Source organism: Cucumis melo, chromosome 1, assembly GCF_025177605.1.
Source record: "Cucumis melo cultivar AY chromosome 1, USDA_Cmelo_AY_1.0, whole genome shotgun sequence".
NCBI lineage: Eukaryota > Viridiplantae > Streptophyta > Magnoliopsida > Cucurbitales > Cucurbitaceae > Cucumis > Cucumis melo.
In genome coordinates, this window is record NC_066857.1 from 9,262,743 (window position 1) to 9,288,148 (window position 25,406).

The 25,406-nt window shown below is 39.9% G+C and overlaps 3 protein-coding genes across 8 annotated transcripts; 2 read left to right on the forward strand and 1 right to left on the reverse strand.

Moving 5' to 3' along the window:
- Positions 1-331: 331 nt before the first annotated feature.
- On the forward strand, positions 332-4,984 carry LOC103500413 (stromal 70 kDa heat shock-related protein, chloroplastic-like). The gene is made up of 7 exons (XM_008463702.3): positions 332-904; positions 2,735-2,987; positions 3,074-3,153; positions 3,234-3,376; positions 3,462-3,560; positions 3,652-4,240; positions 4,339-4,984. The coding sequence occupies exons 1-7, from the start codon at positions 428-430 to the stop codon at positions 4,729-4,731; spliced, it is 2,034 nt and encodes a 677-aa protein (XP_008461924.1). The 5' UTR covers positions 332-427; the 3' UTR covers positions 4,732-4,984.
- Positions 4,985-10,814: 5,830 nt separating this feature from the next.
- LOC103500414 (G-box-binding factor 4-like) lies at positions 10,815-14,138 on the reverse strand. Of its 6 annotated transcripts, none has more exons than XM_008463704.3 (4): positions 13,406-14,137; positions 12,863-12,934; positions 12,334-12,363; positions 10,815-11,238 (listed from the first exon to the last, which is right to left on the reverse strand). In XM_008463704.3, the coding sequence occupies exons 1-4, from the start codon at positions 13,847-13,849 to the stop codon at positions 11,110-11,112; spliced, it is 675 nt and encodes a 224-aa protein (XP_008461926.1). In that variant the 5' UTR covers positions 13,850-14,137; the 3' UTR covers positions 10,815-11,109. The 6 variants fall into 6 exon arrangements, with proteins under 6 accessions (XP_008461926.1, XP_008461925.1, XP_008461927.1 ...); XM_008463703.3 differs by having other exon boundaries at positions 10,815-11,247; XM_008463705.3 differs by having other exon boundaries at positions 10,815-11,260; positions 13,406-14,135.
- Positions 14,139-17,040: 2,902 nt separating this feature from the next.
- LOC127149951 (uncharacterized) lies at positions 17,041-23,749 on the forward strand. Its single transcript, XM_051086438.1, has 2 exons — positions 17,041-18,165; positions 23,511-23,749. The coding sequence occupies exons 1-2, from the start codon at positions 17,097-17,099 to the stop codon at positions 23,558-23,560; spliced, it is 1,119 nt and encodes a 372-aa protein (XP_050942395.1). The 5' UTR covers positions 17,041-17,096; the 3' UTR covers positions 23,561-23,749.
- Positions 23,750-25,406: the final 1,657 nt, after the last annotated feature.

Genomic DNA, 25,406 nt, shown 5'->3' on the forward strand with positions numbered 1-25,406 from the left:
ATTAAGAAATGAGATTAAACTTTGCAAAAACTGAAAATATTTCTATACGAACCGATCCCAAAAATAATCCCCAACCTGTTAACCCACAAGAAAATTGGTGATGGGAATGGTACAGGAGGGCCGGGATAGGGACGGGAGTCGCATCCCGACCCCGCCCGTGGACATCTCTATCGGTTAACAAGAAAAAGTATCCATAATGTTTAATTAACGAACGAGCAAGAAAGGGGTCCACAAATTAGAAACTGCCAATGAGGACGATCAAGGACATTTCGAGTTGCTTCTTCCAAAATCCAGCGATCCTTCTCGAACAACCCAAAGTCTTCCTATTCCTCATCAAACTCTCACATTCTCCCCCAATTTCCCTCTATAATTTCCACCTAACTCTCACCATTTCCCCTCCAAGTTTCAACAACAATACACTCACCAAATGGCATTTAGTTCTGCAGTAGCATCGCACCTTCATGCTTTCCAAACCTCCAATCTTCGATTGCCCGACTCCAACAAATCATGGAACCGGAGGCGGCGAACCACAGCAATTCCTGTAATCCGGTGCGAGAAGGTCGTGGGAATCGACCTAGGAACGACGAACTCGGCGGTGGCGGCAATGGAGGGAGGACAGCCGACGATTGTGACGAACGCGGAGGGACAGAGGACGACGCCGTCGGTAGTGGCGTATACGAAGAGCGGGGATAGGCTTGTTGGTCAGTTGGCGAAACGGCAGGCGGTGGTTAATCCGGAGAATACTTTCTTCTCTGTGAAGAGGTTTATTGGAAGGAAAATGGCGGAGGTGGATGAAGAAGCGAAGCAAGTTTCTTACAAGGTTATTGCCGATGAGAATGGGAATGTGAAGCTCGATTGCCCTGCCATCGGTAAGAAGTTCGCCGCCGAGGAGATTTCCGCTCAGGTTATTGTTTTTTCTTTTTTCTTTTTTCTTTTTTTTTTCTCTTTCTTCCATCTCTTTGCTTGAAATTTTGCCGGTTGATACAATACTCTCTACATGTGATCTGAAATTGAATTGAAATTTGTTGGGTTCTTTGATGATCAGTGTTTTCATAACTTAAGAAGTGAGAATTTTGTAATGTTCAAGAAAATGAATATTCTTAATTATTTAACCACTTGGTAATATGCCACGTCAGCTTGATAATAATTTCTTTTCTTTTTTGTTTAAAACCACCATTTAATACTTTCGTCAATTCAGTTCTAGTCTGTCGTCTAGTTTCTTTTACTTTCAATATATATTCAATTTAGTTCTTCGAATTAATTTTTACCTGAAATTAGTTATATGATAATAATAGTTTTGGTATTAAGAAAATATAGCATATGAATATGTTTTGAAACGGTAATAGATAAACAAATAAAAAAAAATGGTTTTTGAAAAATAAACAATTAACGAGCCTAAGAACTATTGGAAGTTTATAGAATGAAATGGAGCGTTAAAAATATAGATAGTAAAATTACAAGGATCAAAATGTATTTAGACTTTCTTTTTATTTGTTAAAATATACTTTTGATTCACTTTATTCAATTTTAGTCATTAGTCATTGTATTATTAAATGCCCAAGTTTCAATGTTATTTTACTTTTACAAATTTTACAATAAAAATGTTAAAAAAATTATAAAAAAAAAAAAAAGAGAGAGAGAGAGAGAAAAAAGTTAACAGTAACAAGAAAGGTTTGTTGAAAAGTATAAGTATTTAAATATAAAGAGGGTCGACTGTTGGAATATGGTGCTATATATTTTGAATTTGCTATAAGTTTATTACTAAACATCAAACAACCCCTGGTACGAATATATATGAATTATAGATATTTGTTACCAGACATCAAATCGAGCCCCTGGTACGAGTTTAAAAGCTCAAGTCTCAAGGAAATAAGACGAGCTTTGTTTAATTTCATGGTCAGACGAAAAGAAAATTTATTTCTCTCTTATTTAATTTTAAAAAAAAATATATTAATTAATGGAAAGTTAGATAAGTTTGAAACCATTCCCTTTTAAGAATCTCTTTGAAAAGAATATTGTCACGCGTTGGCAGTGAATTATGGTTATTAACGATAATTGATGGTGCCTTTAGAAAGGGATGTCATTAGGATTGGGATTCTTCTAATAGAAACTATCGAGATATGGAGGATTAGTTCAATTCTCTAGATTTTCCTAATATTAGTGAATAGATGTTATAAATGAATATAGTTCAATATTAATTAGAATGAATTCTATCTCTTTAAATCAAAGTTGTAAACCCATATGCTCTACTTATACTTCAAAAATATCAATTAAAATTTCAACAATTAAGTGAAGGGTACAACTTGTTGGAATTAAAATGCGAGAGTAAGAATGTATATACTCCAATATTTAGGGTAGAAGTTGAATTTTTCATTTAAATATTGCAATGATTCATATATTTGTAGTTCATTTGTTTAATTTTATTTTCTATACTTCTTTAACACATCCATTTTACTTCTGTATTAATAATAATAATTCTTCATCTTCACTATACAACAATTTTTAATGACTGGTAGCATATTGCATATGTGGCATCATATGAAAGAACAGAATAAGTTCTTTCTAAATTACCAAAACAACTTTCTTTGATATATGCTTAGGTTCGTAGTTTTAGTTCTGAATTCCGTAAATAATGTGACATCCATGAATTCAGTCTGATGCTAATACCATTATCGAATGCAACCATTCCAATTTTGACTCTTCTGTAGACTTAAGATTTTGTTGGTTGGTATAGGTTTTAAGAAAGCTGGTGGATGATGCATCAAAGTTCTTGAATGATCAAGTAGGAAAAGCTGTTGTAACAGTACCAGCATATTTCAACGACTCTCAAAGGACGGCAACGAAAGATGCTGGTCGGATTGCTGGTCTTGAAGTTCTTCGCATCATCAATGAACCAACTGCTGCTTCACTTGCTTATGGCTTTGACAAGAAAACTAACGAGACCATTCTCGTTTTCGACCTTGGTGGTGGAACGTTCGATGTCTCAGGTACACAAAAAACAATGTGCCCTACATCTCTTGTATCTTTTGCATTCCCCTTGATTGTTCTTAATGATTCATTTTTCTTTTGTTAGTCCTCGAGGTCGGAGATGGTGTATTTGAGGTTCTTTCTACTTCAGGCGATACACATTTGGGTGGTGACGATTTTGACAAGGTTGGCTCAATCATTTTTCCTATAACTTCCATGTTTTTCTTTATTTGCACAACATGACGTCTCTGCTTTATTACCTTTAGAGAATTGTTGATTGGCTTGCCGAAAGCTTTAAGAGGGATGAAGGAATTGACCTTTTGAAAGACAAACAGGCGCTGCAACGTCTAACCGAAACTGCTGAGAAGGCAAAGATTGAGCTATCATCTCTAACACAAACCAATATTAGGTATGACAACACCGTCTTTTCCTTCACCTTTTGATTGATTGACCGATTTATTTATCGTATCTTCTGATTATACCTTCTGTTTCAGTTTACCATTTATCACTGCTACCAGTGACGGCCCAAAACATATTGATACTACACTTACTAGGGTTAAGTTTGAAGAATTGTGTTCAGACTTGCTATATAGGTCAGTTGTGTTCCCATTTGTTAACTTTGTGCTTTTGCTTCTACATGCATTAGTTTAAATTCATTTTTGACTCTCGATATCATCTTTTAAGGTTGCGATCACCGGTGGAAACGGCTTTAAAGGATGCACAGTTGTCGTTCAAAGATATAGATGAAGTCATTCTTGTTGGTGGCTCAACTCGTATCCCAGCAGTTCAGGAGCTCGTCAAGAAAATGACAGGGAAAAATCCAAATATGACTGTAAATCCCGACGAAGTGGTTGCTCTCGGTGCCGCAGTTCAGGCTGGTGTTCTGGCTGGAGATGTCAGTGACATTGTCCTCTTGGATGTAACACCTCTCTCTCTCGGTCTGGAAACATTGGGTGGAGTGATGACCAAAATCATTCCAAGGAACACGACCTTACCGACATCCAAATCAGAGGTGTTTTCAACGGCAGCAGATGGACAAACAAGTGTTGAGATTAATGTATGTCAAGGCGAACGAGAGTTTGTTCGAGACAACAAGTCTCTCGGGCGATTTCTCTTGGACGGTATCCCACCTGCACCTCGTGGTGTTCCTCAGATTGAAGTGAAATTTGACATTGATGCTAATGGTATTCTCTCGGTCACTGCCATTGACAAGGGAACTGGGAAGAAGCAGGACATCACAATTACTGGCGCTAGCACTTTACCAAGTGATGAGGTACGTTAGAATAACTGTTAATGTCGAAGCAAAAGCAAACATGTTTAACATATTAATTTCATTTTTGACTCAGATACCTATTTAATATAACAATGCAGGTGGATAGAATGGTTAAAGAAGCTGAGAAGTTCGCAAAAGAAGATAAGGAGAAAAGGGATGCTATAGACACAAAGAACCAAGCAGATTCTGTTGTGTACCAGACTGAAAAACAGCTAAAGGAGCTAGGAGACAAAATTCCCACATCAGTTCGAGATACTGTAGAAGCTAAGCTAAAAGAACTTAAGGATGTCATCTCTAATGGGTCGACCGAAACTATCAAAAACGCCATGGCTGCACTGAATCAAGAAGTAATGCAGATTGGGCAGTCCCTCTACAGCCAGTCAACAACCTCTAGTGCCGGGACTGCATCCAGAACGCAGTCTACTTCATCGGGTTCAACCGGAGAAACTGATGGGGATGTTGTTGATGCAGATTTTGTTGATAGTGAGTGACTTGAAGCAGTAGATATAAGACTGTATCTACAAGCAGCTTGGCTTTATACAAATTTTGAATTACTTGGTCTGGAAAATATCATGTGCATATGTGGTTTAGAATTTAGATGTGTACAAAGTACAATTTCTATGCTCTTAATTGTGAAATTGGAAATGAGGTGTTTGAACTGTACGGTTCCAACGGGTTATATGAGGGACTGATCAAACTTTTGTTTCTTTTTAGAAATGTTGCAACAAGCAACTTATACAGAAAGTGGCTTCTTTTTTAGAGTTTTCTTACTTTCACGAAGATAATGTCATTTGTTTTCCAAATTGTTTCATTAATCGTACTTATTACCTAGTATAACTGCATCATTTCAATTAAAAAAATTATTAAAAGATTGTTTGGTGCATTTGACATTTTTTCTTCTTTTTGTAACCAATTGACATGATGAGTCTCTTAACACTAACATACGAAAAGGGATCTTGAATAAGATCATTTAGAATATTTAAAGGGATTGAGAGAGCATTTTAGAACTATCTTGTTATATTACGAGATCTTGTTACGTTAAAATAAATGGTGTACTTTAGGTAAATCTATATCCTATCTTTTAGTCTTTATTCTTGTTAGTATATATTTTGGTATTATTCTGGCATCATTCTCCTAAGCAAATACATATCAATATTAATAAAATATTGAAGCATTCACATGGTATGAGTGCAAATACTTTGACCTAACCACCGCCTTTCTCAACTCCGAGTAATTGTCAAAGCTCCAAGCAGTCTGAAGATACCAATTAACTCCACCTAACTCCGTGGGAGTGCCTAGCTTCGTCAGATATGTCGTTCCTAGCTCTGCCTAAATCCACATCCTGCTTAGCTTATTACTATCAATTGACTTTGCTCATTACTATCAATTATAAAGTACTCTTATTAGTTTCAACTAGGGGACTAGTTAAATAATCAATGAATATTTAGCAACTCTTCAACCCTTACTCAACCAGATCAAGCAAAAATTAGTCAAGATCATGTTTGCCTTTTTAAGGTACTTATAGAACTTGGACTAAAATACGAGTCTATTCGTTCTATCGTGTTACACTGTAATCCCTTACTCTCATCGGATGTAACAATTTAAGAAATCTTATTTGAAGAAAAACTACTTGGCATTATTGATAACTTGTAGAAATATCGTTGAAATTTATGTTCTAAAATTCGTACTTTGTAGTTTAAATTATATTCTATTCAATAAAGTGGTTATTGAGGACTTATTATTGAAAATAGAGTACTGTAATCTTGAATCTAATAAACTAAAGTCCCAAGACTATATAATGTAGACTTGAACTTTATATAAAGACATAAATATGGATTAAGTTCGATTATATAGCCCAAACGATCTACATTGTATGAATAAGGTTGGGGGCCTTATTTTGGGGACACTATTAAGGCGGTCAGTTTGTAGTTAGTACAAACGATGTGATCTTGAATCGTTCATGTAGAGACATGAAAGTGGGGCATTATATGTAAAGAATTTACATAAGACTAGAACCATAAAATAATTATTTTTAAGTTATAACACCGTTGACTGTATAAAACTGACTATTTTGATTATTAATGACTTAGCTGACTTAATCTTAATCTTGAGCTAACTATTGTTCAAACGGCTTATATCTGCATAGGTGAGGGCAGCTCATAGTGTTGGCCTAATAAGCCTCCCATTTCAGTTAGGGGTAAGATTGGATGGATAGCTAGGGACATAAGGTGCAAGACGGAATTCACTCCTACCCGCTTTAAGGTTAGTAGATAGGTTGTTCCCTTAAGAACTGAATCGAAGTCTTGAACAAGAGGCTCCACCCTCTCATTGACCCGAGAGGGATTCAGTTGATAAGATTGGACCTTAAACCAATTGTTCAATAGTAGATCAGTTGGACTTAAGGAGCAATATGTAATCTCGAGGGTAAAACAGTATTTTGACCCAATCGAGGTTACGAACAACCTGTGTAACAATAACCTTGAGCTACAAGTCTAGCTTTATTTCTAAAGATATTTTCATTTTCATCCATCTTTTTTCTAAAAACCCATTTAGTTCCAATTATAGATGTATTAGAAGGCCTAAGGATTAATTCTCAAACTTTCTTCCTTTCAAATTGATTTAATTCTTCTTGCATAGCGAAAATCCAAAACTCATCACATTCGGCATCTTTAAAACTTCTAGGTTCAATTTGAGACACAAAAGCAAGATTACTAAATAAATTAAGAGAAGAACGAGTTTTCACACCTTGTTTGGGTTTGCCAAGAATTAAATCTTTGGGATGGGATGGAGCATATCTCCACTCTTTAGGCAAGGATAAAGAATCATCTTCTTTCTTTTCTATGATGTTCACATCTTGCATATTTGGAATAATTTCTTTGCTTTTGTCACTAACAAGTAAATCTCCAAAATCTTTTTCTAAATCATCACTACAAATAGACTCATTAGAAACATTATTACAAGATTCATTAAACACAACATGCATAGATTTCTCAATAACTAAAGTTTTCTTGTTGAAAATTCTATAAGCTTTACTAGTAGAGGAATATCCTAGAAAAATGCCAACATCCGTCTTAGAATCAATTTCTCCAAGTTTTTTTTTGTTATTCAAAATAAAACATTTACAACAAAAAACTTTGAAATACCCAATATTTGGAAGTTTGCCATGTCAAAGTTCATAAGGAGTTTATCTAAAGAGGGTCTAACTAAAACTCTATTTAAAACATAGCAAGCGGTGTTAACGGCTTTCGCCCAAATAGAATACAATAGGAGTAAGAAAGGAAAAGATTTAGGAAATAAAATCTTTTATATTATTCTTTCCAAAAATACTCTATGGACAAAGCCCTACTAATTCTAACAATTACCTTGATAACAAGAAATCTGAATCCGGGTTTGAGGAAGTGGGTGGTTTTAACCTTTGGTTGTGAGGAAGGATAAAGGGGAGTATAAGATTTACCTTGGTCTCTGGATTCCTACCATGTGAAAACTAAAACAATTTTTGTGTAAGCAGAAGAAGAGTGTGTTATGAGCGTAGTCGATTCCGATTCTCTGTTGCTGGTAAAAATCAAATCCCTACAATTCTGTTCCGCATCTTTACAACCAATGAACGAAATTTCCTAATGGTAAATTTTCAATTTTTCTGTGCAAATATTACTTGCCCCATTTTTTTATCATTAGTTTTAGCTCTCTTGCAAATATGAAAATTATAGTATCATAAATTTGACCCATAACACATCATTTTTATATTTGCAAAAATAGCAAAATTGAAGGCCAACCCACATTTTAAAAATACGAAATTACGAAGCTACCTTTCAGTCATTTCATGTTTTTTTCTTCCTTTCATGTTTTAACTTTTCATTTTTTCCAAAATTTAAGGTAATTACTAATCCCAATATATACGGTTGGTACACCAATATATATCGTTTATACACCAATATATAACGTTAATACACCTGATTTGTTTTGCTGATGTATTGCTCATACATTTTTTTTTACTCTCTAATACTTCACTGATACATATTTTAGTTTGAAACACTTGATATGTTGTTGATACACTTAGCTCAATTGTTGATACACTCAATCAATTAAATACACTTGATGCACTAAGAATGATACATTTTATATATCGTTGATACACTTGTTATTGTTTTCTGATACATTTGATAGACTTAATACACTTAATCACTTGCTAAACTTCATTGTTCATATTATTAGTTCGAAACACTTGATATGTTGTTGATACACTTGCTAAACTGTTCATACACTTAATCAATTAAGTACACCTGATGCACTAAGCATGATACACTTTATGTATTGTCGATATAGTTGTTATGGTATGTTTACAATCTTAAGAACATGTTGAACATCATTACTGCCTATAGTCAAAAAATTAAAACTGAAAGTTCAATACATGACTCAACATGAATTTCAGTATGAATCAAGTTCACAAAAGAATCAAATGATGATATCACTCCATCAACCAAAACACAATTTGTTTTTGTAATCCACGTAGCAATGTTGCTCATCACATTGACCACTCTGAAAAACAATTACTGCTAGCTTAACCATAACTACAATGAACTTCAGCAATTTTGGGAAAATAAAAAACACGTAGTAAGTGTATTAGTCAACTAATACATATAATATCAATACATCATACCACCACTGATATAAAAAAATGATACAAATTAAAAAAAAAAACCAAACATAACTAAATAAAACCTAACGGATTTGCAAAGCCCCTCTCGGTAAAAGATATGAGGAACAAATAAAAGAACAAATAAAAAAGATGAGGAAGAACAAATCATAGCCTTAATTTTAATGAATAATAAATATGAGTGATTCAGTGAAAAAATAATGATCAAACTCCCTTACCAATTTCAAACACCAAAATATGTACATAAATATAAGAAAGAATATTTGCAACGTCCCAAAATTTGAGGAATTTAATTTTATTACCTTACTGAATATGGTATTATTTTGCCTCCCATAAACCTTTTCTCTTTTCTACCGTCACATTGAAGAAACAAATTTTTTAATTAAAGTAAAAAAGAAAAAACAACCTAGATTTCAATAAAATTAAAACTTATGGCGGCTTCCAAATAGCACAGAATTTATAACTTGTCGTTATGCTCGAATTTTGACTCAATTTTGCAGGATCAAAGTTGATTGGTCATACTTCATCTTAACCATCCTTGTCTTTATACAATCTTACAAAATAAAGGTAATCTTTACCATCGGATCAATAAATGCAAGGGTCTCATGAATTAGAAAAAAATTTCAACCTTTCCTTCCTATTTAGTAGAAATCTACATCAATCTTAACCTTAGTTTTTAGAAACGGCGACTTAACAATAAGGAAATCCAAGATAGAGAAGTATCTTTTTTTTTTTTCCGCATTTAGCATTTAGAAATTAGAAGGAAAAATCAAGTCATTCACTCTTTAACCACGACATCTATACTAACTTTTAATGGCTTAACTAAAAACCACCCAACCAATTGAACAATAATGCATAAATCATGCAACTCGAATAATCTAAGCTAAACTCATGCTGAACAGACATAGACATACGTGGGTTATCACATTTAACTGGTAGGTTACTTAGAGGGGTTGTTTCACCTCATTCAATTCTAGGTTTTTTCGTAGTTTCCTTTCATTTTATTTTGCACTTTACAGGAGAGTTCTCATCAATTTTACACTTTACTCAATTGTGGAGGATGATAGACATATTACATAAGCTAATCCACGTCCTACCATCATGTTTAATTAAACAAAATTATCCTATTTTTCAAAAACGAAAACAAGTTTCTGAACACGATATTTGTTCACATTCAAATTTCCTAACATTCTTAATTTTTTCAAATTAAATAAAAGCATAAAATTCAATTGAATTTTAAACATAACCATTTAAAAAAAAAAAACTAAAAACTAATTGGCTATCAAATAACCCCTAAAGTTCTGTTTGATAACCATTTGAGCCTATGAAAATTACTCACGTATTGATTTCTTTGTTTCTATATGGTAGGAGTATTTTCAAATTCTAACCATACTTTTCTTTAAAAGAGTAATTTTTATTTAATTTCGTTAAGATTTCATAGGTTTACTTAGGAAAAGTGATAATTGATCAAGGATTCAAGAGCCAATAAGCATCCTTTTCAAAATAAAAAGTAAAAAAGCAAATAGTTACCAAACAATATCTTTTGATATAAAACCATTCGAGGGATTTCAAACAGTTTATGTTGATAGTTAATACAAGAAAGATTCGAGGGATTTCAAAGCCTATAACATATTTCAAATAGTTTATGTCGATAGTTAATACAAGAAAGAGAATGATTTTGATCAAATCCAAAGTGATCTAAATAACATTCTTACTTTTTTTATCTTTTACTAAAATGGTTGGATTTTGCATACGAGTTGAATGAATACTAACGAGGAAAAAAGTTTAATACTAAATAATCAAATGATCCACGGCTCGTCCATTAAATTCGGCATATGGATTGGACAAACTTCTCTTGTAAAGAAAAGAAGATGAAAGATCTCACCGGTTGAAGAAATACCACATTAAGAAAAATAGAGATAAAAATAAAAAAGACATGAAAAAAAGTTTATAAATGCAGAAATAAATATCAATCCTACAAAATAAGTTGTGATGATAAAATATTTGAATCAACTAGTAAAAGAAAAGAAAAGGTTTATTAATTATGAAAATATGATCAACTAATCTAGTGGGTTTCACAGAAGTGCACGAGGTCGAACCTAAAAATGACCAGTCACGGATAAAACAGCAGAGCACTTTGTGTTTGGCCAAACAAACAAAAGCTTTTTCTTCACTAACTATTGAGGTTATGATCCTTTCTCTGATTGAAGGTTAGTCAGATCACGTCAGGACCTTGATTCTGAGAAGGATATTGGCTTCTTGTGTCACAAGAAATGATTGATAGGCTACCACTCGAAGGAGCGACCCCAGCATATGACTTGTGGCAGCCTCTGTTTCTCCATAACTGGGATAACTTTTGCCATCAACTATGAGAACAATGTGTATGATGGCAATACTAAAATAAGTTTCAATTCAAAACAATATTATTCAAGGATATGATACTTTATTATCGTATTTGACATAGAACTGAAACCAATAAGTAACACTAGTAAGATCTAAGTATCTAACCTTTAAAAAAGTATCTTATTGATAGCAGATTGTTAGGATCCCAAATGGAAAACACAAAATAGAAATATGTTGCAATAGTAATTACAAATTACAATATCAATAATCTTAGTCTCTCACAAGACAATCCTAAGCTAATTGATTTTTTTTTTTTTTTTTTTTGTGTGTATGAATACCTAAATTTTGGAAAGTTAGTGTTGCTTGTTTCAAAAGTTTAAAATAGTTAAGGATGATTTTCTTTCCTTGATAGAGGGTACTAACATCGTGTTAATTGTCCATGCTCCCTCCTCATGCACTATTAATGAGGGTTTATAGTGGCCAGTGCAAATATGGACATGATCAAGTGGAGTGTAAGTTAGTGAGGGAGAGTGTGAGCAAGAGAGGAAGAGTAGGGAGGAGTGCAAGCGAGAGAGCGAGGAGCACAAGCATGGCGAGTGAGGGAGAAGAACCCTATAAGTGAGAGCATTATTGTGGAATGGGTGAGTTGTATGCAAGCACAAGCACACTGATAGGAGGAAGAGCCCTACTGTGTGAGAGCACTATTGTATGTCTTAACTTTCACACTAAAATTGTGAGGACAATATGGATAATTAACACACTAAAAAATAAGGTCATCATGCAAGAAAACCCTAGCTAATTTCCAGCTACTACTACACATACCCTTATTAATATCCTATTACTATTTCCAATATATCCCCTATTAGTACTTTCATACAAATCTAGTGTGTAAAAAATGCTTCGAAGTATTGGTTTATTACTGTCACTCCTTCAAAAGAGGAAGCATTCATATTAAAGAACTGGGTTCTAATAAAGATTTCTAGTATCCTCGTCCCTTGCTAAGGAGAAAATTGCAGGCTAAAAGGATTAATTAATATTTTTTATGTTTTCCTTTTGTAATTATTTCCAGAAAAGAAGATTGATTAAAGATTGCTACCTGCTTTAGTCGTTCCTTGGATCTCTCAGCCTGTAAGAGAAGGAAAAGCAAAAGAGAAAAAAAAAAAAAAAAAACCAAAGCATCAGATGGTTGAAGGAGATATAAGACGACATAAATACAATGACACTCAAATATTGGGATTCGAGACTCAGATAATTACAGGTACAAGCAATTAAACAAGTGAGAATAGCGATGGCAAAAAACTTCGAACTCAAAATAAGAGTTTGAACTATTTCAAATACTATTTGTAAAACACATATTTATCAAGATGATGAAAAAGAACTTTCGTCTTGAAAAAATATGTTAATGTTGAAGGTAAAAATGAATTTATTTTGTAGTTAAATCATTTTCCATGATCTTGCACATGTTTAAGTATTAAAAAGTGAATTACTTAATAAAGGAGAAGGAAACAAGATGATTAACACAGCAGGAAAAAAAAAGCTATATGAACAACTGAAATTTTACACCAAGATACATTTTGGCATTTTGTAGCTGTAAATGGTCGGGCAAGTAGTATCACTAATAGTACCTTCTCTTTCAATAATCGTTCATTCTCCTCCTCAAGTCTCGAAGCTATTGACTCTAACTCAATTTGATGTGCCTAAAATCCACAGAACCACAGACAATATAGGTTTAAACCTTCGATTTTGATTCTAGTAACTCTCCATCATTAACACAAATACTTAAATATTGGGATGACTCTGCACATTGGAAAAGTGAGGGGCCTCACAATTTTATAAAATTCATCTGTTATTTCTCTCATTTGTCGATTCATTTTGAGATGAACACTAATAATTAACACCATGTTACCAAAGTACTAGAAATCACGAAGCACATCATTTAGTGACATTTGATACAAGAATAGGGACCCAAAAGAGCACATCTTCAAAGGCATGTAAGGATCCTACAGATGAAAAAATTGATAGGTGTTTCTAAGATACATTCGTTTTAGGATGAAACTTGGTGATATACAACATGGCTAACAACAAATTAAAATTAAAGTAAGAAATTAAATCATGTGATTAAAAGTTTAAGAAAAATAATTCGTGCATTAAGGAAGAGGAAAGCTCACTTGTTTCCTTTCTCTGGACCTAGCAGCAGATTCCCTGTTCTTAATCATCCTCCGTTGTCTTTGAAGCGCAGCGTCATCCATCGGCTCCATGGCTACGCGCCTTCTCTTCCCTCTCGCCCTAATATCAACTTTATTCCCAAACCCAACATTCTCCTGATCTTCAACATAAACCCTATCGAAATCCTTTAAACAACTCAAGGGATTCAATATCAAGTCTTCAACAGACTCCTCCTTCAACTGCCTCCAAAGATCGTCCACAGTTTTAGAAACAGAAGAAGGTGAGGAGGTATGGAATTCACCATCCAAGTGAGAGAGAGGGTTACGGTTGTCAATCAAAGCTACAAGGGAATCGACATTGGAGTTGTGGAAATTGATGGTATCAAATTTTGCTGCTGCTGCTGAAGCGGGGGTTATTGTTCTAAATATCTGATTGGATTTCTTCATTGGAGAAGGATCCGGATTTTGTGTGTTAAGAAATGGAGAAAAGTGAAGAAGAAGAAGAAGAAGAAGAAGAAGAAGAAGGATGAAGAAAATGGAGGTGACAGTTGCGAATTTCTCGAATTCAATGGCGCCATTTCGCTGAATACAGGGCTCAGAAATCTTTGTGCGGATTTTTTGAAAACTCGACTCATCATTTCGGTAAAATGTCCAAAACTGCGCATTTTCTGTTTAAGATTTAGAAAAATAGCCAAAGTCGTGCTGAGTGTTTCTTCCTACTTCCTAGGCTATCTTGACGGAAACCGAGCACGAGATTTGTTATTTAGTTTTGGTAGGCAGAGATTTGTCCACGTGTGGTAAATATAGTGAAATCCCTCTTGAGATTATTTTGTTTGTTGCCAACAAAATGCCCTCAATTTCGAATAATATTATATTAATTGTATGTATATCATAATAAAATGTGAAAGAGTATTGGTTTGCACAAGAAGATTCATAACTCTAAATAACATTTTTACAAGTCTTTGGTACCTTTCTCTCTCATACTCACATTTCACGCTTTCCCAAAAAACAAGAAAAATGTAACGCCCAACAATTCGATATCTCTTTTGGGTTTTGTCCATTGTCATTAATGTTAAGCGGGGTTATGGAAATTTTAGATTTATTGGAAGAACCTTACCATTTGGATTTTCTTGAGTAATTAAAGTTGGGAATCCTCATTTGTTTAGGATAATAAGTATCATTTTTCCATTTATTTATTTATCTTATTATTTTAATTTTATTTTGTTGGAAATAATTAGGGAAGCCCATATTAAACTAAAGTTGGTTGTTTTGGTGAGATTTGGAGAGAGAGAGAGGAGGGGTTGTTTTGGGTTTTTTAAAAGGAAAGAAAAGAGTCATTTTTTTATAAAAGGGCCTTGGGACTCGTGCGTAAAGAGGAAGAGAAAGAAAAAAAAAAAAAAAAAGGAATTTTTTTTGAAACCCTAGCCGCCGCACGCCGCCGCCGCCGCCGCCGCCGCGAACCCGGCCGCCAAGCATCTCCCCTCTCTGTTCAGCAGCGCAGCCGAGCCTACAGCCGAAACCGAGCCGTCGCCGAGCTTCCAGCCGCGTCGGAAGAATCGCCCAAGCCGATCCAGCAGCCGAGCGTCCGTCGGAGCAGCCGTCTCTCGCACGCCGAAGCCGAGTCGAAGCCACCTTCGCGCGTCCGCAGCCAACCCGTCAGCCAGCCGAGTCGCGCCGCTTCGATCCGACGCAAGCGCAGCCGAAACGCAAGTCTGTAGCCGTCGCCGAGCGAAGCCGCGGTAGCCGGACCACCAGCAGCCGCCGCGCCACCCGAAATCCGGAAGCCGACGCCTTGCGCGCAAAGATCCGACCGAAGACCCGCCCCGCGACCCGAACCGACGCGCGCCACCTTCCGGAACCCGACCCGCGCCCGCGTGCACCCGTGCGCGAGCCGCGTCCGCGTGTGAAGCCGCGCCGCGCGCTTCTGCGTAGCCGAGCCGCGTCTCCCTCCTGTTGCAAGCCGAGCCGCACGCGTAATCCCTGTGCCGAGCCGAGCCGCGCCTGCGCCAAGCCGAGCCGGTCCCTGTCCTCTTCCAGCCGAGCCGCCAGGACTAATTTGGCTCCTTCCACCTAATTTTTGGTAATTAAATCAATTATTTTGGCATTATCCAGTAAGATTCAATATTTTGGGCACTAGTTAATTTAATTTGGAATTAAATTAGATCATCTTTCCTTAAGGGACGTCTTGGACCAAGTAACTGCTGCAGCGGGGGATTTCTTCAGTAGGGGCTTGAGCACTGCAATCTCCTTCTAGGGTAAGTCATTTCGAATGAGTCTTGAACCGTTAATCGTGGGCGACCTAATTACGAATTTTGGCATATTAAACAGTTAGGACCTCGTCGCTTGGAAAGCGTACTGCCTCGCGGTTAGGACTCGTCAAGTAAATCTCCAGGTAAGAGATTCTACTACTAGCTCCATGCTTAGAAATATGAGATGATGTATACTCCAATTTTGCATGTTGAGGATTGGACGGTACGATGCCTGAAATCAATGTTAGTATGATGTAAATGACGGTATGGTTACACTATAGCCTGTTATGTGTGGCGAGAGCTGTTATAGCTATACGACGAATGTCGAGACGGAGAGGGCAGAGATGATTTATATGATATGTTATATGCTGATGCCATGTGTATGTATACTGCAATTAGGGTACCTGTTAGCTTGATCTGTTAGAGTCGTACCTGCATGGGTGTCCTTCGGGATCACCACCTATTGAGGACTGTGTGGTCCGACGGGACGCCAGTCTAGCATGGATATAGATATGACTCGAGTGACTCGACGGGGTCCTCGCATCCCGACTGTCCTAGGTGTCCCCCGGGGCACCGAAGACCAGAGTTACGTTCCTACGGGAGCGCATGATTGCACGTGTTCGGGAACGTGCCAGAGATTGGGTACCAGTTATCAGGACTCTAACAGGAAGTTAACAGGCACCTAGTGGGACTAGTAGTGGGTCCCTTACTGAGTATTTTTATACTCACTCTCTTCGTTTTATGTTTTCAGGTAGAGGACGGGGCAAGGGCAAGGGCAAGCTGGCGAGCGACCCGAAGTGAGACCGTGGAGGGCCATAGGGACTACCGCTTCCGCTTATTCTTATTTCAGATTTTCGCATTTGAATTTGAGTACTTTTCATCACTTACCATCTTTTATGTAGATAGGGCCCGAGTAGGATTTCAGAACGCTTTTACATTTTTGCATGACTACCTTGTTTAAATTTTATAAATAAAATTTCTTAAACCGTATGCATTTTGAAATTTTTTTTATGACTTAAACCACTTGTTCTATATTTGGTAATGACTTCGATTCAGTATAAGGAGTTGGGTCGTTACAGTTGGTATCAGAGCACAGTGTTTTAGGTTCTGTAGACTGACCTACGATGTAAGTCATTTTTTTTTTGTTTTGGTTTTACTTCACCCTATGGCTATACGGTCCTTCGGCACTCGCCAGGTATGTCTAAAGCCTTGCTAATGTTAAGATTACAATTTTGCCTGAATAGTCTAAGACCTGGATATAGGGTGTTAAGTTCTTGTGGTGAAAAGTTTGTTGGTGAATTTTAGGGAGAATGCCGCCACGTAGGGGTGCACGCCGAGGAGGTGGTAGGGGAGGCAGAGGAGCCGGTCGTGGCCAGCAGGAGGCGCCACCTGTTGCACCGGCAGTCGACCCAAACGCACCGGTCACCCAGGCGGATCTCGCCGCGATGGAGCAGCGTTATCAGGACATGCTGCAAGCTGCTTTGGCGCCTTTCCTTGCCGCCCAGCAGAACCAGGCCGCCCCTGCTCAGGCCCAGGCCGCCCCTGCTCAGGCTCAGGCCGTCGCTCCTCCAGCCCCTGAGGAAGCTCAACCAGTACCAGTTCAACTGTCGGCCGAGGCGAAACACTTACGGGATTTCAGGAAGTATAATCCCAAGACCTTTGACGGATCCATGGACAACCCCACAAAGGCCCAAATGTGGTTGACGTCCATAGAGACTATTTTCCGGTACATGAAGTGCCAAGAAGACCAGAAGGTGCAGTGTGCAGTCTTCTTCTTGGAGGACAGGGGCACCGCCTGGTGGGAGACCGCTGAGAGAATGCTGGGGGGCGATGTCAGCAAAATAACTTGGGAGCAGTTCAAGGAGAACTTCTATGCTAAGTTCTTCTCTGCCAATGTGAAGCACGCCAAGCTGCAAGAGTTCCTAAACTTGGAGCAAGGCGACATGACGGTGGAGCAGTACGACGCTGAGTTCGATATGCTGTCCCGCTTTGCTCCCGATATGGTAAGGGATGAGGCTGCCAGGACGGAGAAATTCGTTAGAGGACTCAGGCTAGACCTTCAGGGCATTGTCAGAGCCCTCCGCCCAGCCACGCATGCTGATGCACTACGTATAGCACTGGATTTGAGCCTGCCTGAGAGAGCCGATCCGTCTAAGGCTGCCGGCAGAGGGTCAGCCTTGGGACAGAAGAGAAAGGTTGAGACGCAGCCTGACGTAGCACCGCAGCGAACACTGAGGTCAGGAGGTGTCTTCCAGAGACACCGACGGGAGCTTGCAGCAGCCGGGAGGACTCTGAGAGAGCTACCCGCTTGTACTACCTGCGGGAGAGTCCACGGAGGTCGTTGCTTAGCTGGAAGTGGAGTCTGCTTCAGATGTAGACAACCGGGGCACACTGCTGATGTGTGTCCTCGGAAACCCTTTGAGACGACACCGCCCCAGCCTTCTGCGTCCCAGCAGGGGAGAGTTTTCGCCACCACCCGGCAGGAGGCCGAGCGAGCTGGCACAGTGGTGACAGGTACGCTCCCAATTTTGGGGCATTATGCTTTTGTGCTATTTGACTCTGGGTCATCCCACTCGTTTATATCCTCCGTTTTCGTTCAGCATGTGGGTTTGGAGGTAGAGCCTTTGGGTAGTGTTTTGTCGGTTTCTACTCCATCTGGGGAGGTCCTGTTGTCCAAAGAACAAATAAAGGCATGTCGGGTAGAGATAGCGAATCGTATGTTAGACGTGACCTTACTAGTGTTAGACATGCAGGACTTTGACGTGATACTAGGCATGGATTGGCTGTCAGCCAACCATGCAAATATAGACTGTTTTGGCAAGGAAGTTGTCTTTAACCCTCCCTCCGAGGCTAGCTTCAAATTCAGGGGGGCAGGCATGGTATGTATACCCAAGGTCATCTCAGCCATGAAGGCTAGTAAACTACTCAGCCAGGGAACTTGGGGCATCTTGGCAAGCGTAGTGGATGTGAGAGAGCCAGAAGTTTCCCTATCTTCCGAACCAGTGGTAAGGGAGTACCCCGACGTTTTCCCAGACGAACTTCCAGGACTTCCGCCTCCCAGAGAAGTAGACTTCGCCATCGAGTTAGAGCCGGGCACTGCCCCTATCTCGAGGGCCCCTTATAGAATGGCTCCAGCCGAGCTAAAGGAGTTGAAGGCCCAGTTACAGGAGTTGCTGGACAAAGGCTTCATCCGGCCCAGTGTGTCGCCTTGGGGAGCCCCAGTATTGTTCGTGAAGAAGAAGGATGGGTCGATGCGCCTTTGTATTGACTACCGAGAGCTGAACAAGGTGACAGTCAAAAATCGCTACCCCTTGCCCAGGATTGACGACCTGTTCGATCAGTTGCAGGGAGCCACTGTCTTTTCCAAGATCGACCTGCGATCAGGCTATCACCAGTTGAGGATTAGGGACGGTGACATTCCCAAGACGGCCTTTCGATCGAGGTACGGACATTACGAATTCGTTGTGATGTCTTTCGGCTTGACTAACGCTCCTGCAGTATTCATGGATTTGATGAACAGGGTGTTTAAGGACTTTCTAGACTCGTTCGTCATAGTCTTCATTGACGACATCCTCATTTACTCAAAAACTGAGGCTGAGCACGAGGAGCACTTACACCAGGTTTTGGAGACCCTTCGAGCCAACAAGTTGTATGCCAAGTTCTCCAAGTGTGAATTCTGGTTAAGGAAGGTGACGTTTCTTGGCCACGTGGTTTCTAGTGAGGGAGTTTCAGTAGATCCCGCAAAGATTGAAGCGGTGACCAACTGGACTCGACCGTCCACGGTTAGTGAAATTCGAAGTTTTCTGGGCTTGGCAGGTTACTACAGGAGGTTCGTGGAAGACTTCTCACGTATAGCCAGCCCGTTGACCGAGTTGACCAGAAAGGGAACCCCTTTTGTCTGGAGCCCAGCATGCGAGAGGAGCTTTCAGGAGCTCAAACAGAAGCTAGTGACTGCACCGGTCCTGACAGTGCCCGATGGTTCGGGAAACTTTGTAATCTATAGTGACGCCTCCAAGAAGGGACTGGGCTGTGTCCTGATGCAGCAAGGTAAGGTAGTTGCTTATGCCTCTCGCCAGTTGAAGATCCATGAGTAGAACTACCCTACCCATGACTTGGAGTTGGCAGCTGTAGTCTTTGCACTGAAGATATGGAGGCACTATCTGTACGGTGAGAAGATTCAGATTTACACCGACCATAAGAGCCTGAAGTACTTCTTCACTCAGAAGGAGTTGAACATGAGGCAGAGGAGGTGGCTCGAGTTGGTGAAAGACTACGACTGCGAGATCCTATACCACCCAGGCAAAGCAAATGTAGTGGCTGACGCGCTGAGTAGGAAAGTGGCACATTCAGCAGCGCTAATCACCAAGCAGACCCCCTTACTCAGAGATTTTGAGAGAGCCGAGATTGCAGTCTCAGTAGGTGAGGTTACCGCACAGTTGGCTCAGTTGACAGTTCAGCCAACCTTGAGGCAAAAGATCATTGCTGCTCAGCTGAATGATCCTTACTTGGCAGAGAAGCGTCGCGTGGTAGAGACAGAGGAAGGTGAAGACTTCTCCATATCCTCTGACGGTGGCCTTATGTTTGAGGGACGCCTGTGTGTGCCGGAAGACAGCGCAGTTAAGACGGAGCTTTTGACTGAGGCCCACAGTTCCCCGTTTACCATGCACCCTGGGAGTACGAAGATGTACCAGGACTTAAGGAGTGTCTATTGGTGAAGGGGCATGAAGAGGGATGTGGCAGACTTTGTCAGTAGATGCTTGGTGTGCCAGCAGGTGAAGGCACCTAGGCAGCATCCAGCAGGGTTGTTGCAACCCTTGAGTGTGCCAGAGTGGAAGTGGGAGAGTGTGTCGATGGATTTTATTACGGGACTGCCCAAGACCCTAAGGGGCTACACGGTGATCTGGGTTGTGGTCGACAGACTCACGAAGTCGGCCCATTTCGTGCCAGGGAAATCCACTTACACTGCCAGTAAGTGGGGGCAGCTATATATGACAGAGATTGTGAGACTTCATGGAGTACCCGTATCCATCATTTCAGACAGAGACGCCCGTTTCACATCGAAGTTCTGGAAAGGACTTCAACTTGCATTAGGTACGAGGTTGGACTTCAGCACGGCATTCCACCCTCAGACTGATGGTCAGACAGAGAGATTGAACCAGATTTTGGAAGACATGCTGCGAGCCTGCGTACTAGAGTTTTCAAGAAGTTGGGACTCCCATCTGCATCTGATGGAGTTTGCCTATAACAACAGCTACCAGGCTACCATCGGTATGGCACCGTTCGAGGCTCTGTATGGCAAGTGCTGTAGATCCCCTGTCTGCTGGGGCGAGGTTGGAGAGCAGAGGATGCTAGGCCCCGAGTTAGTGCAGACGACCAACGCAGCCATACAGAAGATCCGAGCTCGTATGCTGACAGCCCAGAGCAGACAGAAGAGTTACGCTGATGTACGACGTAAGGACCTCGAGTTTGAAGTGGGAGATATGGTCTTTCTGAAGGTTGCACCCATGAAGGGTGTTCTGAGGTTCGCGAAGAAGGGGAAGCTGAGTCCACGCTTCGTAGGGCCGTTCGAGATATTGGAGCGGATTGGCCCCGTGGCTTACCGCTTGGCGCTACCCCCATCTTTTGCTGCAGTGCACGACGTATTCCATATCTCCATGCTGAGGAAATATGTCGCAGACCCAACACATGTGGTGGACTTCGAACCACTGCAGATTAGCGAGAACTTGAGCTACGAGGAGCAGCCTGTCGAGGTCTTGGCAAGGGAGGTCAAGAAGCTTCGCAGTCGAGAAATTCCACTGGTCAAAATCCTTTGGCAGAACCATGGAGTGGAAGAGGCCACGTGGGAGAAAGAAGAGGATATGAGAGCCCAGTACCCCGAGCTGTTCGAGGATTAGAACTTTCGAGGACGAAAGTTTTTTTTGGAGGGAAGATTGTAACGCCCAACAATTCGATATCTCTTTTGGGTTTTGTCCATTGTCATTAATGTTAAGCGGGGTTATGGAAATTTTAGATTTATTGGAAGAACCTTACCATTTGGATTTTCTTGAGTAATTAAAGTTGGGAATCCTCATTTGTTTAGGATAATAAGTATCATTTTTCCATTTATTTATTTATCTTATTATTTTAATTTTATTTTGTTGGAAATAATTAGGGAAGCCCATATTAAACTAAAGTTGGTTGTTTTGGTGAGATTTGGAGAGAGAGAGAGGAGGGGTTGTTTTGGGTTTTTTAAAAGGAAAGAAAAGAGTCATTTTTTTATAAAAGGGCCTTGGGACTCGTGCGTAAAGAGGAAGAGAAAGAAAAAAAAAAAAAAAAAAGGAATTTTTTTTGAAACCCTAGCCGCCGCACGCCGCCGCCGCCGCGAACCCGAGCCACCAAGCATCTCCCCTCTCTGTTCAGCAGCGCAGCCGAGCCTACAGCCGAAACCGAGCCGTCGCCGAGCTTCCAGCCGCGTCGGAAGAATCGCCCAAGCCGATCCAGCAGCCGAGCGTCCGTCGGAGCAGCCGTCTCTCGCACGCCGAAGCCGAGTCGAAGCCACCTTCGCGCGTCCGCAGCCAACCCGTCAGCCAGCCGAGTCGCGCCGCTTCGATCCGACGCAAGCGCAGCCGAAACGCAAGTCTGTAGCCGTCGCCGAGCGAAGCCGCGGTAGCCGGACCACCAGCAGCCGTCGCGCCACCCGAAATCCGGAAGCCGACGCCTTGCGCGCAAAGATCCGACCGAAGACCCGCCCCGCGACCCGAACCGACGCGCGCCACCTTCCGGAACCCGACCCGCGCCCGCGTGCACCCGTGCGCGAGCCGCGTCCGCGTGTGAAGCCGCGCCGCGCGCTTCTGCGTAGCCGAGCCGCGTCTCCCTCCTGTTGCAAGCCGAGCCGCACGCGTAATCCCTGTGCCGAGCCGAGCCGCCAGGACTAATTTGGCTCCTTCCACCTAATTTTTGGTAATTAAATCAATTATTTTGGCATTATCCAGTAAGATTCAATATTTTGGGCACTAGTTAATTTAATTTGGAATTAAATTAGATCATCTTTCCTTAAGGGACGTCTTGGACCAAGTAACTGCTGCAGCGGGGGATTTCTTCAGTAGGGGCTTGAGCACTGCAATCTCCTTCTAGGGTAAGTCATTTCGAATGAGTCTTGAACCGTTAATCGTGGGCGACCTAATTACGAATTTTGGCATATTAAACAGTTAGGACCTCGTCGCTTGGAAAGCGTACTGCCTCGCGGTTAGGACTCGTCAAGTAAATCTCCAGGTAAGAGATTCTACTACTAGCTCCATGCTTAGAAATATGAGATGATGTATACTCCAATTTTTCATGTTGAGGATTGGACGGTACGATGCCTGAAATCAATGTTAGTATGATGTAAATGACGGTATGGTTACACTATAGCCTGTTATGTGTGGCGAGAGCTGTTATAGCTATACGACGAATGTCGAGACGAAGAGGGCAGAGATGATTTATATGATATGTTATATGCTGATGCCTTTTGTATGTATACTGCAATTAGGGTACCTGTTAGCTTGATCTGTTAGAGTCGTACCTGCATGGGTGTCCTTCGGGATCACCACCTATTGAGGACTGTGTGGTCCGACGGGACGCCAGTCTAGCATGGATATAGATATGACTCGAGTGACTCGACGGGGTCCTCGCATCCCGACTGTCCTAGGTGTCCCCCGGGGCACCGAAGACCAGAGTTACGTTCCTACGGGAGCGCATGATTGCACGTGTTCGGGAACGTGCCAGAGATTGGGTACCAGTTATCAGGACTCTAACAGGAAGTTAACAGGCACCTAGTGGGACTAGTAGTGGGTCCCTTACTGAGTATTTTTATACTCACTCTCTTCGTTTTATGTTTTCAGGTAGAGGACGGGGCAAGGGCAAGGGCAAGCTGGCGAGCGACCCGAAGTGAGACCGTGGAGGGCCATAGGGACTACCGCTTCCGCTTATTCTTATTTCAGATTTTCGCATTTGAATTTGAGTACTTTTCATCACTTACCATCTTTTATGTAGATAGGGCCCGAGTAGGATTTCAGAACGCTTTTACATTTTTGCATGACTACCTTGTTTAAATTTTATAAATAAAATTTCTTAAACCGTATGCATTTTGAAATTTTTTTTATGACTTAAACCACTTGTTCTATATTTGGTAATGACTTCGATTCAGTATAAGGAGTTGGGTCGTTACAAAAAATAAGGTAAAATATGTCACGCCCCACATGTCCTTGACATCGCAAGTGATGCGACTTGAGCAATCTTGAAGTCTCAAGAAGAAACACCAGAACGCTCGGTCTCAAGTCCTTGAGTCTTGAAACTTGGTTTTATTGCCTTGTCCAACCTTAAGTCCTTTTAAACTACTAAGCAATAAAGAACGTAAGTCATAATGCAGCGGAATAACAAAACACAACTTTGTAATACAATTGATAATCAAACTACTTTTTTATTATTTAAACCATGTGTTCTACAAATTACACTTTACATACATCCTTAATACAAAATTTATAATAATTAATCTTAAACGCCTTGCTTAGCTTCCTCGCCTAGCAACCTGTCTCATCCTTCTTTATAACGTCTAATCACCTAGTGAGTGATGCTTTTAGAAAACCTTTTGGGCATACAAAGCGTTTAAAACATTTCGTCATTTCACTAAATCATCATTTCAGTAAATCATAAAACACACATTAGCCTTTCAAAGGAACAAGAAGTTCAGAAGAAAGCTTTAAAAACATTAAACATTTTGGAAAATCACTCACAATCCAAGTTTCCCTTTAGCCCAAAATGCCTCATCTTTAAGCTTCTTCTCGCCTAACCTCTTTTTCCAGCAAAGTAACGCTAAGGATTTCTGCATAATAATCCTTTCACGCTTTCTCCTCTATTTAGACTAATCTCCAAAATAGATTAGTCATCCTTAGGTCCTTATTAACTTGACTGCTCCTACTTGAAACTCCACATGTGTAAGCTTTAGCTTAAACTCATACATGTGGCCCATTAAGTATACTTAGGAAATTTCTTAGAAAATTCCTAATCCTTCATCGCATAGCTTATCTTGCATTGAACTTCAAATTTCTTAGTCAATCTTGTTCGTCTTCTCATTCTCCTCGCATCGCCTAAACTTATTGCCAAGCTTCAAAATGCATCTTCCTTCTCCGCATTGCTTCGTGACGGACAAAAGAATATGTGTAGCAAAATGTATTAGTAAGGTTGTCAAAACATGCAATAATATGTTCAAAATGATATTAGAAAATTAAATGAAAATTTGCTAAGGGTAGGTTGCTTACCAAATTTTACTGTGACGAAAAGTATTTTTAGATTTAGCCTTACTTTTTAAGGTAGCTTGGGGGTAAGTTAAGGTGTCAAACCCAAGGGAATGATCACTAAAAAATTTCTTAAAATGGTATGTAGGAAATTCTCTAAAAAAAACAAAAGGAAAAAACAGCTGAAGCTACTTACAAATATTAAAAATTAAATAATTTTTTTTACATATATTATATAAAGACAATAAAGTTGAGGGGGGGCTTGAGCCCCTAAGTCTATACTAGATCTAAATCGATCGGTGTCTAAGAATCAATATCTTAACCAAGAAATTAAATAAGTAAGCTTACCTTAAATTAGATTCAAGAAAAAGAGATAATCACACGCAAGTATTTATTTTTGATTCTTGCAACAACTCATGTCCAATTCTTATTCCTTTAAGGAAATTTAAGTATCTTACATACTTTTTAGAGAAAAATGCATCATGGATTTAATTGAATTTATTG

Excerpts from the sequence above, each read along its gene's own strand:
- LOC127149951 (XM_051086438.1), top strand. The coding sequence starts at position 17,097 with ATGGAGCAGCGTTATCAGGACATGCTGCAAGCTGCTTTGGCGCCTTTC. Across the intron at positions 18,166-23,510 it reads AGCTGGCACAGTGGTGACAG|GTAGAGGACGGGGCAAGGGC; the intron begins GTACGCTCCCAA and ends TTATGTTTTCAG.
- LOC103500414 (XM_008463703.3), bottom strand. The coding sequence starts at position 13,849 with ATGAAGAAATCCAATCAGATATTTAGAACAATAACCCCCGCTTCAGCA. Across the intron at positions 12,935-13,405 it reads GGTCCAGAGAAAGGAAACAA|GCACATCAAATTGAGTTAGA; the intron begins GTGAGCTTTCCT and ends TGTGGATTTTAG. Across the intron at positions 12,364-12,862 it reads AACGATTATTGAAAGAGAAG|GCTGAGAGATCCAAGGAACG; the intron begins GTACTATTAGTG and ends CTTCTCTTACAG.
- LOC103500413 (XM_008463702.3), top strand. The coding sequence starts at position 428 with ATGGCATTTAGTTCTGCAGTAGCATCGCACCTTCATGCTTTCCAAACC. Across the intron at positions 2,988-3,073 it reads TGGAACGTTCGATGTCTCAG|TCCTCGAGGTCGGAGATGGT; the intron begins GTACACAAAAAA and ends TTCTTTTGTTAG. Across the intron at positions 3,377-3,461 it reads CTAACACAAACCAATATTAG|TTTACCATTTATCACTGCTA; the intron begins GTATGACAACAC and ends CTTCTGTTTCAG.